The 14,684-nt window shown below is 33.3% G+C and overlaps 1 protein-coding gene and 1 pseudogene across 2 annotated transcripts; both read right to left on the bottom strand.

Annotated features, from left to right (window-relative positions):
• Nucleotides 1-1,411: 1,411 nt before the first annotated feature.
• LOC112741679 (receptor-like protein 7) lies at nt 1,412-5,051 on the bottom strand (annotated as a pseudogene).
• Nucleotides 5,052-6,255: 1,204 nt separating this feature from the next.
• On the bottom strand, nt 6,256-10,803 carry LOC112741664 (protein MIS12 homolog). 2 transcript variants are annotated; one of them, XM_025790723.3, is made up of 7 exons: nt 10,328-10,803; nt 8,816-9,015; nt 8,436-8,496; nt 7,684-7,776; nt 7,467-7,590; nt 6,646-6,783; nt 6,256-6,553 (listed from the first exon to the last, which is right to left on the bottom strand). In XM_025790723.3, exons 2-7 carry the CDS (start codon nt 8,935-8,937, stop codon nt 6,492-6,494), a joined length of 600 nt encoding a protein of 199 aa, XP_025646508.1. In that variant the 5' UTR covers nt 8,938-9,015; nt 10,328-10,803; the 3' UTR covers nt 6,256-6,491. The 2 variants fall into 2 exon arrangements, with proteins under 2 accessions (XP_025646508.1, XP_025646517.1); XM_025790732.3 differs by lacking the exon at nt 10,328-10,803 and adding an exon at nt 9,625-9,763.
• Between the last annotated feature and the right edge of the window lie 3,881 nt (nt 10,804-14,684).

The following is a 14,684-nucleotide window of genomic DNA, read 5'->3' as shown; positions in this document are numbered from 1 at the left end:
TTAAAAATAAACATAAAAATTCTATTCTTATTTAATTGAAACAAGGTTGATCTTATTTAATTTTATTAATAGAGTTGTTACAAATAAAGTACTTTGTACGTAAATAGTTTGAGCAAAGAAGCAAAAAATATCTGGAGTTTAAGAGAGAAGATGTAGATGATATGATCATAAGAATTCTGTCGTTATTTTTTAATTATAACACATCTAATAGTATGATATTTTATTCAAAATATTTTTAAAACACATCCAAAATTAAACTTAAATACACATCCAAAATTATAAGAATGCATTCTAAATATTTTATCAACACATCCAAAACTCATGTAAAAAAATTTATATATATACATAAGAATATAATGAACAACATAAACACATCCAAAATTAAGTATTGACACTTTCAAATTAGATTAACATTACAACTCACAAAAAATACAGACACTTCTAACATTATACATAAATTTAGAAAAATAGAACTTTTTATTAAGTGGAAAAAGAAAGATAACATATCTTCATGAATTAACTCAATCAAATTTTGAATTCTAACTAATTTGATTTTTGGATGTGTATTTAAATTGTAATATATTAATAATTAAATATATTACATTTGAAACAGAAATTTAAAATTAAAATTAAAATTTTAAATTTTAGTTTTATTTAGTTTGTATTTTGAATGTGTATTTAATTTTAAAAAGACACTAAATCTATTTAGAATTTTTAGATGTGCTTGTTTTTTTTTTAAATTATTGTAATAAAATACTGAATATTGTATAACTTTTATGAATATCTAGTTGAACTGTTGCTATGGTACCTATAAATATTTTACCTAACTTCTTAAAAAAGTTAAAAATCAATATTTAATTTTAAAAATATAAAAATAAAAAATTATTAAATATTCAAAACTTACCATATCAAATAAATTAAACAAAAATTAGGCACTATAACATAGGCATAATAGAATTCACCTTCTCAAATTGAAACTAAGCAAATTTGGCACATAATCTTTGCGCAAATTTGGCACGTAATCTTTGCAAAAATTTGACAGATAAGCACTAGAGAAACTTTGGAAGCCTGGTCAGGTATGACCCAATCACGAACCAGTTTTGGGTCTCAGTGAACAATCTGATTCTTCGGGTTTATTTTACAGACTATGCTTCTTCTAGATGAGCATCGTACGCCAGCAGTTAGTGAAGTTCGAGAGTTTAATGGGACACTATGGATGACCCCCTATTTACTTCCTATGATGCCGTTTTGTAAGGCTATGAAAAGTGAGGGAAATTCTTATAAACTAGTAATGCATCCATCTGAGAGTTCTGTGCCTTTTCTCCACAGCTTTCATACAATAAATCATTTTATCTAGCATGAGGAAAGTCATAGTTCCAATCTAAGAAAAAAAAGTCCCAATTCACTTGTATTTTATCACTGGATCAATTTGCATTAGCATGGGAAAGGGAAACTTCAGTACAAGTACACATGATTATTCAACAGTAACTACATACAAGGCTTAAAGGCTTAAAGCAAAAAATGAAAACAAGTAAAATAAACATAACATATCCCACATTTTTTTTCTATACTTGCTGTTCATGCATCAGTAGCATCATCAAGTTATCAACAGTTATAGATACTAAATAATGACTAGTACTTCCTCCATACCAGAACTTCGTAACTTTGGCTTCCACATCTTTCATATTCAAGGCTCAGTTGAGGAAAGATCCAACAAAGAACTGTGTCCAGAAATTGGCAATACTTGTGTCTCCATTTCTTAAAGAACAAGACGGGACCAATGACAATAAGAAGGCCAAAAATCAAACCAACTTCCACACTAATAAAATTCCAATCAATTGCAGAATCTTGCGGGCTAACTGAACTGAATGTTTCATTAATATCACTGCATTTTGTAGTCAAAGGAGGACCACATAATCCTATATTATCAATGAAGGAGGAGTTTGAAAATGTTTGGATTTGGCAGCCCAAAGGGATTCTTCCCTGCAGCTGATTGGACGAGAGATTCAAGACTGAAAGGAAATCCAAACTCGCAAGCACAGTGGGAATTTCTCCTTGTAATGAGTTGTTTGAGAGGTCTAGTGACTCAAGCTGTTTCAAATTCCCTATAGATGATGGAATCTGGCCAGTAAGAGCATTGTTTGATAAGTTAAGCACATAGAGTGCTTTGAAATCAAACAGTTCTTTCGGTATTTCTCCTTGGAAATGGTTAGATGAAAAGTCAATGGAAGTGAAGATAGTTAGAATCTTAACTAACTCCATCCCTTGACCTTTGCTTGTAACCGTTACTGAATTCTGATAGTATGTCGGATTAAATTGAGTACCTCAAATCGGAGATAATTTACCCCAGAATCAGCCTGGTCTTCATCATCCATCATTGCCACCCACGTTCTGAACCATTTTCCAGGGAGTGCACCATTAAACTTGTTAAAGGCCAGGTCAACAATCTGAAGCATTTTCCATGCACCACTGATTTTTGGACATCCAATGTTGCCATGGAAGTTGTTTTTTCGCAGTACTAGCACACGGAGGGTGGATATGTGCTTCAAGGAACATGGAAATCCATCAGAAATTTGATTGTTCCCAAGGTCCAAACCTCTAGTGTTGAGCAGTTAGCAAGAGATTTTGGAATATGTCCTTCTAATATATTTCCATGGAGATCAAGAGTCCTCAGAGCACAGGAAGCTGGAAACAAATCATGGATAGGACCCGAGAGCTTGTTGTTGCGCAGGTTCAGTACACCGAGAATCTTACTTAATGCTATTAAACAAAAGGGAATTGTGCCAGATATATTATTACGGGAGAGATCAAGAACACGAAATGAGGCATCACAGATGGAATTAGGGATGCTGCCATGGAATCTATTGTTTGCAAGAGACAGATAAAATGTGCCAGACAGGTAACTGCCGATTTCAACTGGGATAATGGAGCTGAAATTATTGTTTGAATAATCTACATAGGCAGCATATTTAGGAAAGACAGGAATTATCCCACGAAGTTGATTGTGGTGAAGGTCAAGGACAGCTAAATTGGAACTAAGATTCTGAAGTGGCCCTTGGAAATCAGTTAGAAAATTGTGAGACATATTAAGGCTTTGAAGATATTTAAGTTTCCAAATCCAGTTGGGCACTGATCCTTGAATTTGGTTGTCTGAGAGGTCTAAAAAGGCTAATCCAGATTGGTACCTCAAGAAACCAGGTATAGTTTTTAAATTGCAGGATGCCAATTTTAGCATGCTAATGTTTGGAATTGAAGACAGGTTGAGACTCACATTGACAAATAAGTTGTTGTATGAAAGGTCTAGTGTGGTTAAATTTTTAAGTGCCAAAAACTCATCTAGCTGCATTGGCCCATTGAACTTGTTTGAGGAAAGTTGGATGATAGAGAGTTCCCGGAGCTGGAAGATGAACATTGGTATTGGACCTGATAGGTTGTTGCTGCTTAAATCAAGAGTGTTTAACTTAGAGGAAGACACATTCGTGAGTTCATCCAATTGAACAAACTGGTTGTTGGAAAGTAGAATCTTCTTCAGTAATGGGAGTCTAAAAAGAGATGAAGGAATTCTTCCACTGATGGAATTGTAAGCCAGGTTGATGCTGATGAGATTTTGTAGTACTTCAAAGGGAGTAGATGATGGAATTGGTCCACTAAAATTATTACGAGAAAGATCTATATAGGTAAGTTTTTGAGACTTGCCAAATGATGGAACTGGACCTGTAAAATTGTTTAGTGACAAATCCAAGTAACTGAGCTCCGCGAGCTTTGACAACGAAATGGGTAGTTTTCCTCTAAATTGGCAGTTAAATAGATCCAGTGCGGATAATTGTGTCATGCTGCCAATAGAAGAAGGAAGTTCTCCAGAGAAGTTGGTGTTGCTTACTATTAAGGTATGGAGAGATCCGTTGAATGGTAAGACAGGAAAGGAACCTTGGAGGTTGGAATTGTATGAGATGTCAATGAATGACAGTGTTCTAACCTGGAATATCTTTTGAGGGAACACTCCCGTCAACCGACAAACGGAAAGACTGAGGATGGTTAGATTTTTCAAAGTGGCAAAGGTTTCTGGCACTGGAGATGAGAAATTGTTCCGATCAAGACGAATGACCGAGAGATTCTCAAGACTTGTTAATGAAGAATTAAGTGGTCCTGAGAGATTGCAATGTGACATGCTCAATTCTTGCAGGTTGGGCAGAAACAACAAAGCATTGCACCATTCCTCTGCCTGAGATGTCATAATTACACCATCCAAATACAATTGCCTAATACTGCTGAGATTTCTGATAAGCATCCTTAGATTTGGGTTCTCAAGTTTTAGATATTGCCCTTCAAAATATGCAACACTTGAGATATCAAGAGTAACCAACCTCGTCAGCTGAGAAATCTCTATCGGAATCTGCCCCACGAACCCAGCATGTGACAAATTCAGGTAAGTTAACTTGTCCAACAAGCCAAATGCTGAAGGAATCATAGAATTGAAATTATTAGCTGCCAGGTTTAATTTCTGCAGATGTTGAAGACCGAATAGGCTGCTCGAATCGTTGAATCCGCCAGTGATTGATTCTCCACTCAGATCAAGACCAATAACGTATCCCTCATCATTACAAGTAACACCACTCCAATTGCAGCAACCAATACTTTGATTCCACACGTTCAGTTTGCTTGATCTTCCACTGTTGAAATTGAAAGTAAGGTTGTTCTTCAATTGCAACAGCAGTTGTTGCTCATCTTTAACACAGAGGCCAGCAACCACACAGATTGATATCACCAGAAGAGATAAGAATTGTTGGATTTTCATTGCGGATATTAACCGAGTGACAAAGAGAAATGCAAATGATGTTTTCTTCTGAAGGCAAAGTGTTAAAATTCACATAGTTTTTGTGGAAAGTTTTATTCAATGGTGATGTTGTCTCTTTAATGAGTGGACTGTGGAGTCAACTATGTGTATCGCTCAAACGTAATTGTTCTTCAATTTCCGTGGCTGGAAAACTGAACCAAGAATCTTGACTACTGGTTGGTATTTTAAATTTTATCTATAATCTATAATAATGTATAAATCTTTGAAAAAAATCTAATTGACACTTTAACTCGTTTAAGTACTTTGAATTGAAAGTTCTAAAAGATATTTTCTTACATAGCTCATAGATATTACGATGATTCTGAATATTAAAAGAGACTACTGCATGTTTGTTGACCGTCTCGCTAGTTTTTATTTTTTATTTTTTATTTTATTGGGTATAGAGTATAGACTGTCTCACTAGTCATTTGTTAATTAGTGAGTCAATACAAGAGAAACCCAATGCCTAACAGGAATGGGATAATTGTATTTGAAGAAGCTTCCTGTTAAGTTGTTTTATTTTTATTTTTTATTTTTGGTATACTGCTTCTTGTTTCTTCAAAGTTGAAAAAGAAAAATTGCAATTCTTAAGTATATTTAATTTTTGGTGACTATGCTTCGGGTATAATATACATTAGGAAAAATTTGTCCAACAATTCAAGAAAAATTGCCAAAGGGAAATTCTACAGATAAGGAGCAACACAAGCATGAAAAGATAATGGAGATACCATAATTTGATAATTTTTAACGTGCCATAGCCCATATTATGCATTTTTCTAGCTGACAAAGTTTTAATTTAGTTAAGGTTACTCTATGCCTTCTAACAATAATATTGTTTCTCTTTATACTGGTCTTATACTAAGAAAATTGATAACTTGATTTTATAAGATTTAGAAATAGTAGGTAGCTAAATATTTTTTAAATCAAGTTCAATTAAATTGTACCTGCTAAGGACACTCTTTTCGTATGTGACCTTCATTTGTACTGTTTTCTTTTTTATTGAAAATTTGGATAATTTTTTAACAAAATCAATCAAAATTTAGCGTTTGGATATTTTTGCCTCACAAACCTCATTTTTCATGGAGAAAACATTAGTTTCATTCTTTTATGAATAGTTTTGTTAGCGTTTTAAACTTTAGATAAAAATGATTGTTTTTCCATCTACTTTTCTTCATACCCTATCTAGGAATCAACATTTCCAATATCTAGACCCTATTTATGGATAACGATTGTTTAAACTTGCAATTTCATTTTTAAGCTAATTTCAAGTATCACAGAATTCCTCAGAATAATCCTAGTATCCAACTAACTAGTACAAGTTGTGAAAAACGGAAGTGTGAGTGTAAGCGATGAACAGAGAAGAATGAGGGAGGAGAGAGTAGAGAGAGTGCTCAGGAGATTGCAATAAACAGAGAAAGTAGTTGGGGTAAAATGGCAAGCTAACAGAATCAGATAGCCAACCCTGCTATATATAGCTACTTACATTATAAATATCTAAGTCTAACTGAATACACTAACCAGTAACTAACTATTAATCAGAAATGCTAACTAAGCTAAGTGCACTAATCTACTATAGCTAATACACACAGGTAACATAAGGAAAGAGTACGGATCAACACAAAGGTGTTCCAACTAGACCGATGACAAACACAGAATTTCATGTACTCTTCATAATACTTGCAAATTTTTGAAGGTCATCTAAATTCATATTTGAGAGATCTGCAAAAAGAAATTATAAAAATTTAACTTAGAATGCAACATTTCAACTTGTCTAAATTAGCAAGGGAAATACAATGAATTATTTAAGTTACCTTTGCCAGATTTAATAGAAGATAGATCCAGCTCGGGGCTGTAAACCACTTTTGTTTTCATTTGTTCAGACTCTTCAATTGTTGTGGTGCTTAGCTTTCTTATTTTTATCCCAAGTTCAGCTGCAGTTGTCACAATCTCTGGGGGAAACAATAGTCAATGGTAAAACTTCATTTAACATCAGTTCAAACCTTATCAATTATTTCCACCAGAAAGTACAAAATTCTTCCTGCTTATTTTCACAAAAAAAAAAAGCAATAATAATCATCATTATCATACAGGAAAAAAGTTGATAGCATTATTTGGTAAGCTTCCCCCTTGGGGTTCATGGGATTGACATCCTAAACCATATTAACAGTGCAGCACCATTATGCTTGATCAGGTTAGAAGCTATAAAGATATAAAGTTGGTACATTCCCATCAACTATACATTTGATCTTATACATGTAAAATACTAATATGTATTATGCAAGTCATATATGATATATATGAACCACAGAATTAAAAGAAACCTTTTCCTAATTGTGCATTATTTGACTGTATGCAATTGGGTGGAAAAAATACATATTTTGAAAAAGTTTCTAGCATCCAAACAGTTGAACCAATTAAATGTCCATTTGCAGCAAAATTGGAAAAGAAAGCAATATGCAGCACGCATGTAATAGCATATATAGATAAAGGTACAAAATGAAGTACCCTTTAGCTTAATCAAAAATGAAAGCATGCATTTCGCATCACAATTAATCTCTAATGGTAAAGGCTAGTACTGGCCGTGCAAAAATGATTAAATGAATATAAAGATGAAGAGGAGCTCTTGAATTACCCTGAAACAACACATGGTTCTGCTCATATAATTGTACTGCATTATTGACATAGTGAGCATTGACAGTAGACTGTTTTTCTAATATTTGAATTTCATGATTCAACACTTCAAACTCCTTCCCCACCTGACAGCACAAATAGTATCAATGTAAATCAAATGATAAAAACAAAGTAGAACCCCATAATAGAAGGATTTCAGCAATTATCATTCATACGACCTCTGTTAGTCTTGTTCTTAAGGAATTTAACTGGGCATCAATATCCGGATCAAAAGGAGCATCTGGATGGAGGCCATTCTCATTTGACTTGTCCTGGAAGTACATTGTCTTCCTAAAGTTAGATAATCGATTCACAAAATGAAAATCCTTACTGAGGATAAGAAATGCTTCAGTTAGTACATACGCATATATAATATTATAATATAGTATACTTGTATTATACTGCATATTCATAGCCGGTTAACAGAACTAATTTTTAGACCGTCATAAAATCAGATGTTGTCACATAGATAAAAGTGAGGTTTGATAAAAGTGAGGTTTCTTTTACAAGTGATCCGTGTGAAAGTCATAAGTTTTTGTCTATGTGCCAGAACCTGATATTAAGACAACTTATAATGCCTTATGAATATGAGATCATAATAATCCTCCGTTTTGGACATGGATATTTTGCAATAATCCTTCTTAATAATCTAATGTAATGAGAGAGAGAGAGAGTTTGGCATGCAAAAGCCTTGGGGAACAGCAAAACAGTGAAGTAAGCAGTATTTTTCCCAAATAGCTAAGCTTATGTCCAAAACAGATTGGGTCCTCTGCCGAACGCAATCAACTCCCTTTTTCACAAAAACCAAAACAATGGCATGAACCACACTTAGCATACTCTAGCTACCAACTATCATACGCTCAAATTTCCATTATCACAACAAAAGTAACTCTAACTGGTAAAATTCTGTTCAGTTCAGTAGAACAGTTACCTTTTTCAGATCTTCAGACCTTTGTATGGAGCCTTCAGAGTTCAACTTGGTTGATGCCTCTCTGAAATCATAGAATTACAAAACCAATTAAAACAAACAATGATATTTCAGAAGGTGGATACTACAATGAAGATGGCATAATTATCTTCATATGAGTATATTTCTTTTTGACCTTTGGACGATGGAGTGTATGGTTAGATTTTGATATTTATAAAAGTGTTGTTTTTGTTTAAAGTGTGGCTAAATAAATAAACCACACTTTTAACCAAAGCATCTTCATGAGAAGATATTTTTGCCATCTTCGTTGTAGTATCCACCATTTCAGAATTGAAAGTGAAAAATTAAAGGAGAAGAAGGGAGTGTTTGAGGGTGTTACTTACTGGTGGAAGAAATCGAAAGCTTCATCAAGAACATCGTCGACGGTGTTGCGAACTTCGTTGACGAAGAGCTGCGGATTCAAATTCAGAGATTCAAAGATGGCCTCGCTTTCGCTGCCTTCCATTTTCCCGCCAAATCTCTCTCTCTCTCAAATTTTTCAATTGAGAAGAAGATGGTGTAGGGGGTATTTCCTTGCAGCGACCTGAACAAACACAACCCACAAATATAAATTCAATTAGATAAAAAAATTCAAAACTTTTTCCCATCTCCTAAAATGTAATGGAACGAGCTAAAATCAAGGTTCTGAAAACTGACTGTTTATCGAACCGTTTTCGTTATTAATTTATTAATTTATTAGTTCAATCAGTTCAATTAATAATTCAATTGAAATAACCGTTTTATAATAAAATAATAAATAAAGACATTAAAACATAATAATAATAATCTATATAAATTTTAAAATATTATTTAAATTAAAAGTATGAAATCAACTACAATATTATAATATCATTTAAATATAAACTCAAGTCAAAATTTGTTATCAATCATCAAAATTTCCAAATACGTAATCTAATATCAAACAACAACCCAATGATAAGAAGTCAAGAATAATGAATTAAATTGATTGATACTATCATCTAGCCAATAACAAAATTTAATTAACAAACAACAATAATAAGATCAAGATTAAGAACAATAATCCACAACAAAAATAGTTTACCAAATTAACAAATTATCAAAATGTCAATAACAACACAACATCCTAACATCAGGCATAAATAAATATGGCCTCTGGTATGCAGGGGCCTACTTTTGATCACACTTCAAGGTGGGTATCGCGTGATAGTGATTTCTTCGAGCCGCATGTAGTATTTGAGGTTGTTGATGAGTACAACCCAGGTGGTTTTAAGAGACTATTTTTCTTCTTTTTTAATTAGCCTTTCTTGTTGCTGCTGCTGGGGGTTTTAATTAATCTCATATGCTTGTTCTTGTTTGAAGAAAGAAATGATGATAGTCGGCAGAAAGTTTTTAATCAAATTAAGTATGTATATTTTATTTTTTAAATTTATCAAAAATTTTAACAATATTTTGAAATTTTATTTTATTTTAATTTTATTTTAAAATATTTTAATTTACATCTAACAACTAAATTTATAAATAATTTAAAACTAATTCAACAATAATATACACAATTATATCTGATTTATTTATATTAAAAATTATTATTGAATTAATATTAAATTTTTTAAAAAAGTTACCACCAAAAATATATTTAATATAAATAAAAAAATTTAAAACAAAATTAAAAATATTTTTAAAATTTTTCACAAACCTCAACACAAAAAAAAAATATCCTTTACCTTAGAATCAAAAGAAGAACAAGTAGTGACTCGGAAATGTGGATCAATTAAACAAAATATGCGGATCGATGCAGTCTGTAATGGAATTTTTGTTCAAATATTTCACGCATGCCCGAAATTGAATATTAAAAAGTTAAAATAATAGAAGCTCACCGAGACAGCTGAAACTGGCAGATGTGGCTTCGAAGGAGACGGCGCCGATGGAGGCTGGGTGGTCTGTAGTCTGGACGGTGTGGTGGATGCGTGGAACCAAGAAGGAGGAGCGTGGAGATTCTTATCACGGAGGAGTAGAGACTAGAGGTTGAGGGAGGAAGCGCAACTAGGGGGGGAGGTGAAGCCGGCGAATCGAGACCGGTGAGGCGAGGACGGCGAGACTGGCGGGCGAGTGGCTGCGACACGAGGAAAAAGAAGACTCAAGACTGTACTCTCTTTGACGGGTTTGGGTCGGGTATCCCTGGATATATGCATAACGCACTAGCCACTAATCCACAAGGTGAGAAAGGAAGTTGGTAAATGGTAAGATACTAAAATAATATTTTTGTTTTATTTTAATTTAAAAATAATTACAGTATTATTTTATTTTTTTTACTAATATCTTTATTTTTAGATGGTCTTTATCCTCATTTTATACTTATTTATTGGCAGGGGAGCTACATACAAAGAAAGGAGAACAATGGCTCCTAATTTTAATTTTTTATATATAAATTATATGAAAATTTTAGTTTAGTTTTTTTTAAAATTTTATTTTTATTTTATTTTATTGTGTAAATATTTTTGGCTTTTTTCTAATATTTCATCTAGCTCCGTCCCTGTATATTGGTCATAATTTGAATTTTTTAAAGTTTGAATTTTACTTTAATCTTCTACTCTTTGAATAGTTTTTCTTTCATATTTATTTTTGGTCTCACCTATAAAATAAATGATGAGAGATCACACTTTACCCTCTAAAATAAAATTCAAAATTTTGAGAATCTAAATCCAAAACAAAAAAATATAGCATTTATGAAATTTAGTATATTGATCGGTTATCAAATTAATTTTTTTATGGAACTTAATTAAATTGGGTTTTATACTTTAAATATAATCAACTATGTTGTGATATATATGAATGGATGTCCATTTAATACATTGTGACTTTCTTCACAATGTTGGGTGGCTAGCTTTTCCAACAGAAAATTTCAATTTCTCAATAGAGACTAAGCTTTATGAAGCTTTGAAAAAGAATACATTGTACAAGTATAAATAGAAGGAGGGTCTGAAGCATAGTACGTACAGCAATCATAAAAACTAAAATATTCCTTCTCTCTCTTTCTTATACTATAAAGCACTTATTTACTTTTCTCTTACTACTAATATAATATTAATATATTATCTTTATAGTAGTATAATAGTATTGGTAAATACTGATAATAGTATTTTTATTTATACTTTATTTTACCTCTTCCTTATTTATTTATTTAGTTATTTTATAACACGTTATCAGCACGAGATTCTGATCAAATTTTTAGGAAGACTCAGATAACAAATTTTCATTATGTCGAAGCTTTCTCATCTTGAATTCAATGCTCTTGATATATCTGGAAACAATTATTTATCATGGATACTAGATGCTGAAATTCATCTTGATTCAATGGATCTTGGAGATACCATTAAGGCTGAAAATAATGCATCCCACAAGGATAAAGTCAAAGCCATGATTTTTCTTTGTCGTCATCTTGACGAATGATTGAAAAATGAATATCTCACATTAAAAGATCCTGCAAATCTTTGGAAAGATCTTGAAAAAATGTATAATCATCAAAAAACGGTAATACTTCCTCAAGCCCGATATGAATGGATGTCCTTGCGTTTACAAGATTTTAAATCTATAAATGAATATAATTCTGCAATGTTTCGAATCACCTCACGAATGAAATTATGTGAAGAAAAAATAACTGATCATGATATGTTGGAGAAAACTTTCTCAACCTTCCATGCCTCGAATGTGCTTCTGCAGCAGCAGTATCGAGAAAAAGGGTTTAAAAAATATTCTGAGTTAATTTCTTGCATTCTTGTTGCTAAGCAAAACAATGAGTTGCTCTTGAAAAATCATGAAAATGCGGCAAATTATCCCCAGAAGAGGTAAATGGCAAGGTTTTAATAACAAGAAAAATTATGGAAGGAAAAGGAATTATATTCAAAAGAGAGGATCTCACCAGAAGTGGAATAAAGAAAGAAATATCGGGCAGAATAAATCAACAGAGGATAAGTGTTTTCGTTGTGGTGGAAAGGGTCATTGGTCACGTACCTGTCGTACCCCAAGGCACCTAGTCGATCTTTACCAAGCATCTTTGAAAAAGGACGACAAGGGAAAAGAGTCGAATTTCGTTTCAAATGATGCTGAAAATTCCACCACTCATTATGATGTATCTGATTTCTTTGAGGATCCTGAAGGAAATATTGGTCATTTGATCAATGATGGAATAGTTTAATGTGTGAGATTGTTAAGCATTCATGTAAATAAATAATGTAAAGAACTTATTGTTAAGTTTTATTTTCTATGTATTTAAGTTTCAAATATGATGTATATAAATAATGAAATATGAATGTTTATGAATTTTAAAATTATTAAATATGTCATGTTTTAAAATAAAATTTTAGTATATGACATTATTTTTATGTAGAGTATTTCTTAAAAAAAAATAATTCCGATCAAGTATTCAATTTAATTGTGCATACTACTCAATTTATTATTATTTGTCTTTGAAAAGAATGGCAAGGATATGTAATGAAGATGTATGTCTTGCGGATAGTGCAAGTTCGCACACTATTCTCAAAAGTGATATATATTTTACCCGTTGATGAGCGGATAATTTATACGCTTTTTGGCATTGTTTTTAGTATGTTTTTAGTATGTTTTTAGTATGTTTTAGTTAGTTTTTATTATATTTTTATTGGTTTTTATTTAAAATTCACTTTTCTGGACTTTACTATGAGTTTGTGTGTTTTTCTGTGATTTCAGGTATTTTCTGGCTGAAATTGAGGGACCTGAGCAAAAATTTGATTCAGAGGCTGAAAAGGACTGCAGATGCTGTTGGATTCTGACCTCCCTGCACTCGAAGTGGATTTTCTGGAGCTACAGAAGCCCAATTGGCGCGCTCTCAATTGCGTTGAAAAGTAGACATCCTGGGCTTTCCACCAATATATAATAGTCCATGCTTTGTCCGAGATTTGATGGCCCAAACCGGCGTTCCAAATTAGCTCAAGACTGCCCGGCGTTTTAACGCCGGAACTGGCACAGAAGTGGGAGTTAAACGCCCAAACTGGCACACAAGCTAGTGTTTAACTCCAAGAAAAGTCTCTATACATGAAAGCTTCAATGCTCAGCCCAAGCACACACCAAGTGGACCCGGAAGTAGATTTTTACGTCATTTACTCACTTTTTGTAAACCCTAAGCTACTAGTTCTCTATAAATAGGACCTTTTGCTATTGTATTTTTATCTTTGGATCACTTTAGATCTTAGGATCATCTTTGGACGACTAGTTCTTAGATCATGGGGGCTGGCCTCACGGCCATGCCTAGACCTTGTTCTTATGTATTTTCAACGGTGGAGTTTCTACACACCATAGATTATGGTGTGGAGCTCTGCTGTACCTCGAGTATTAATGCAATTACTACTATTTTTCATTCAATTAAGCTTATTCTTGTTCTAAGATATTCATTCGCACCCAAGAACATGATGAATGTGATGATTATGTGACGCTCATCATCATTCTCACTCATGAACGCGTGCCTGACAACCACCTCCGTTCTACAAGCAAACAAGGCTAGAATGTTTATCTCTTGGATTTCTTAATCAGAATCTTCGTGGTATAAGCTAGAATTGATGGCAGCATTCTTGAGAATTCGGAAAGTCTAAACCTTGTCTGTGGTATTTCGAGTAGGATTCAAGGATTGAATGACTGTGACGAGCTTCAAACTCGCGATTGTGGGGCGTTAGTGACAGACGCAAAATAATCAATAGATTCTATTCCAACATGATCGAGAACCGACAGATGAATAGCCGTGCTGTGACAGAGCGCGTTGAACATTTTCACTAAGAGGACGGGACTGTAGCCATTGACAACGGTGATGCCCAACATACAGCTTGCCATGGAAAGGAGTAAGAAGGATTGGATGAAGACAGTAGGAAAGCAGAGAGACGGAAGGGACAAAGCATCTCCATACGCTTATCTGAAATTCTCACCAGTGAATTACATAAGTATTTCTATCTTTATGTTTTATTTATCTTTTAATCATTAGTCCTCCATAACCATTTGAATCCGCCTGACTGAGATTTACATGACCATAGCTTACTTCATACCAACAATCTCCGTGGGATCGACCCTTACTCGCGTAAGGTTTATTACTTGGACGACCCAGTGCACTTGCTGGTTAGTTGTGCGAAGTTGTGATAAAGAGTTGAGATTGCCATTGAGCGTACCATGTTGATGGCGCCATTGATGATCATAATTTCGTGCACCACCCAT

Source organism: Arachis hypogaea, chromosome 2, assembly GCF_003086295.3.
Source record: "Arachis hypogaea cultivar Tifrunner chromosome 2, arahy.Tifrunner.gnm2.J5K5, whole genome shotgun sequence".
Lineage (NCBI taxonomy): Eukaryota > Viridiplantae > Streptophyta > Magnoliopsida > Fabales > Fabaceae > Arachis > Arachis hypogaea.
The sequence above is the reverse complement of the archived record's forward strand: the minus strand, read 5'-3'. Positions and strand labels throughout refer to the sequence as shown.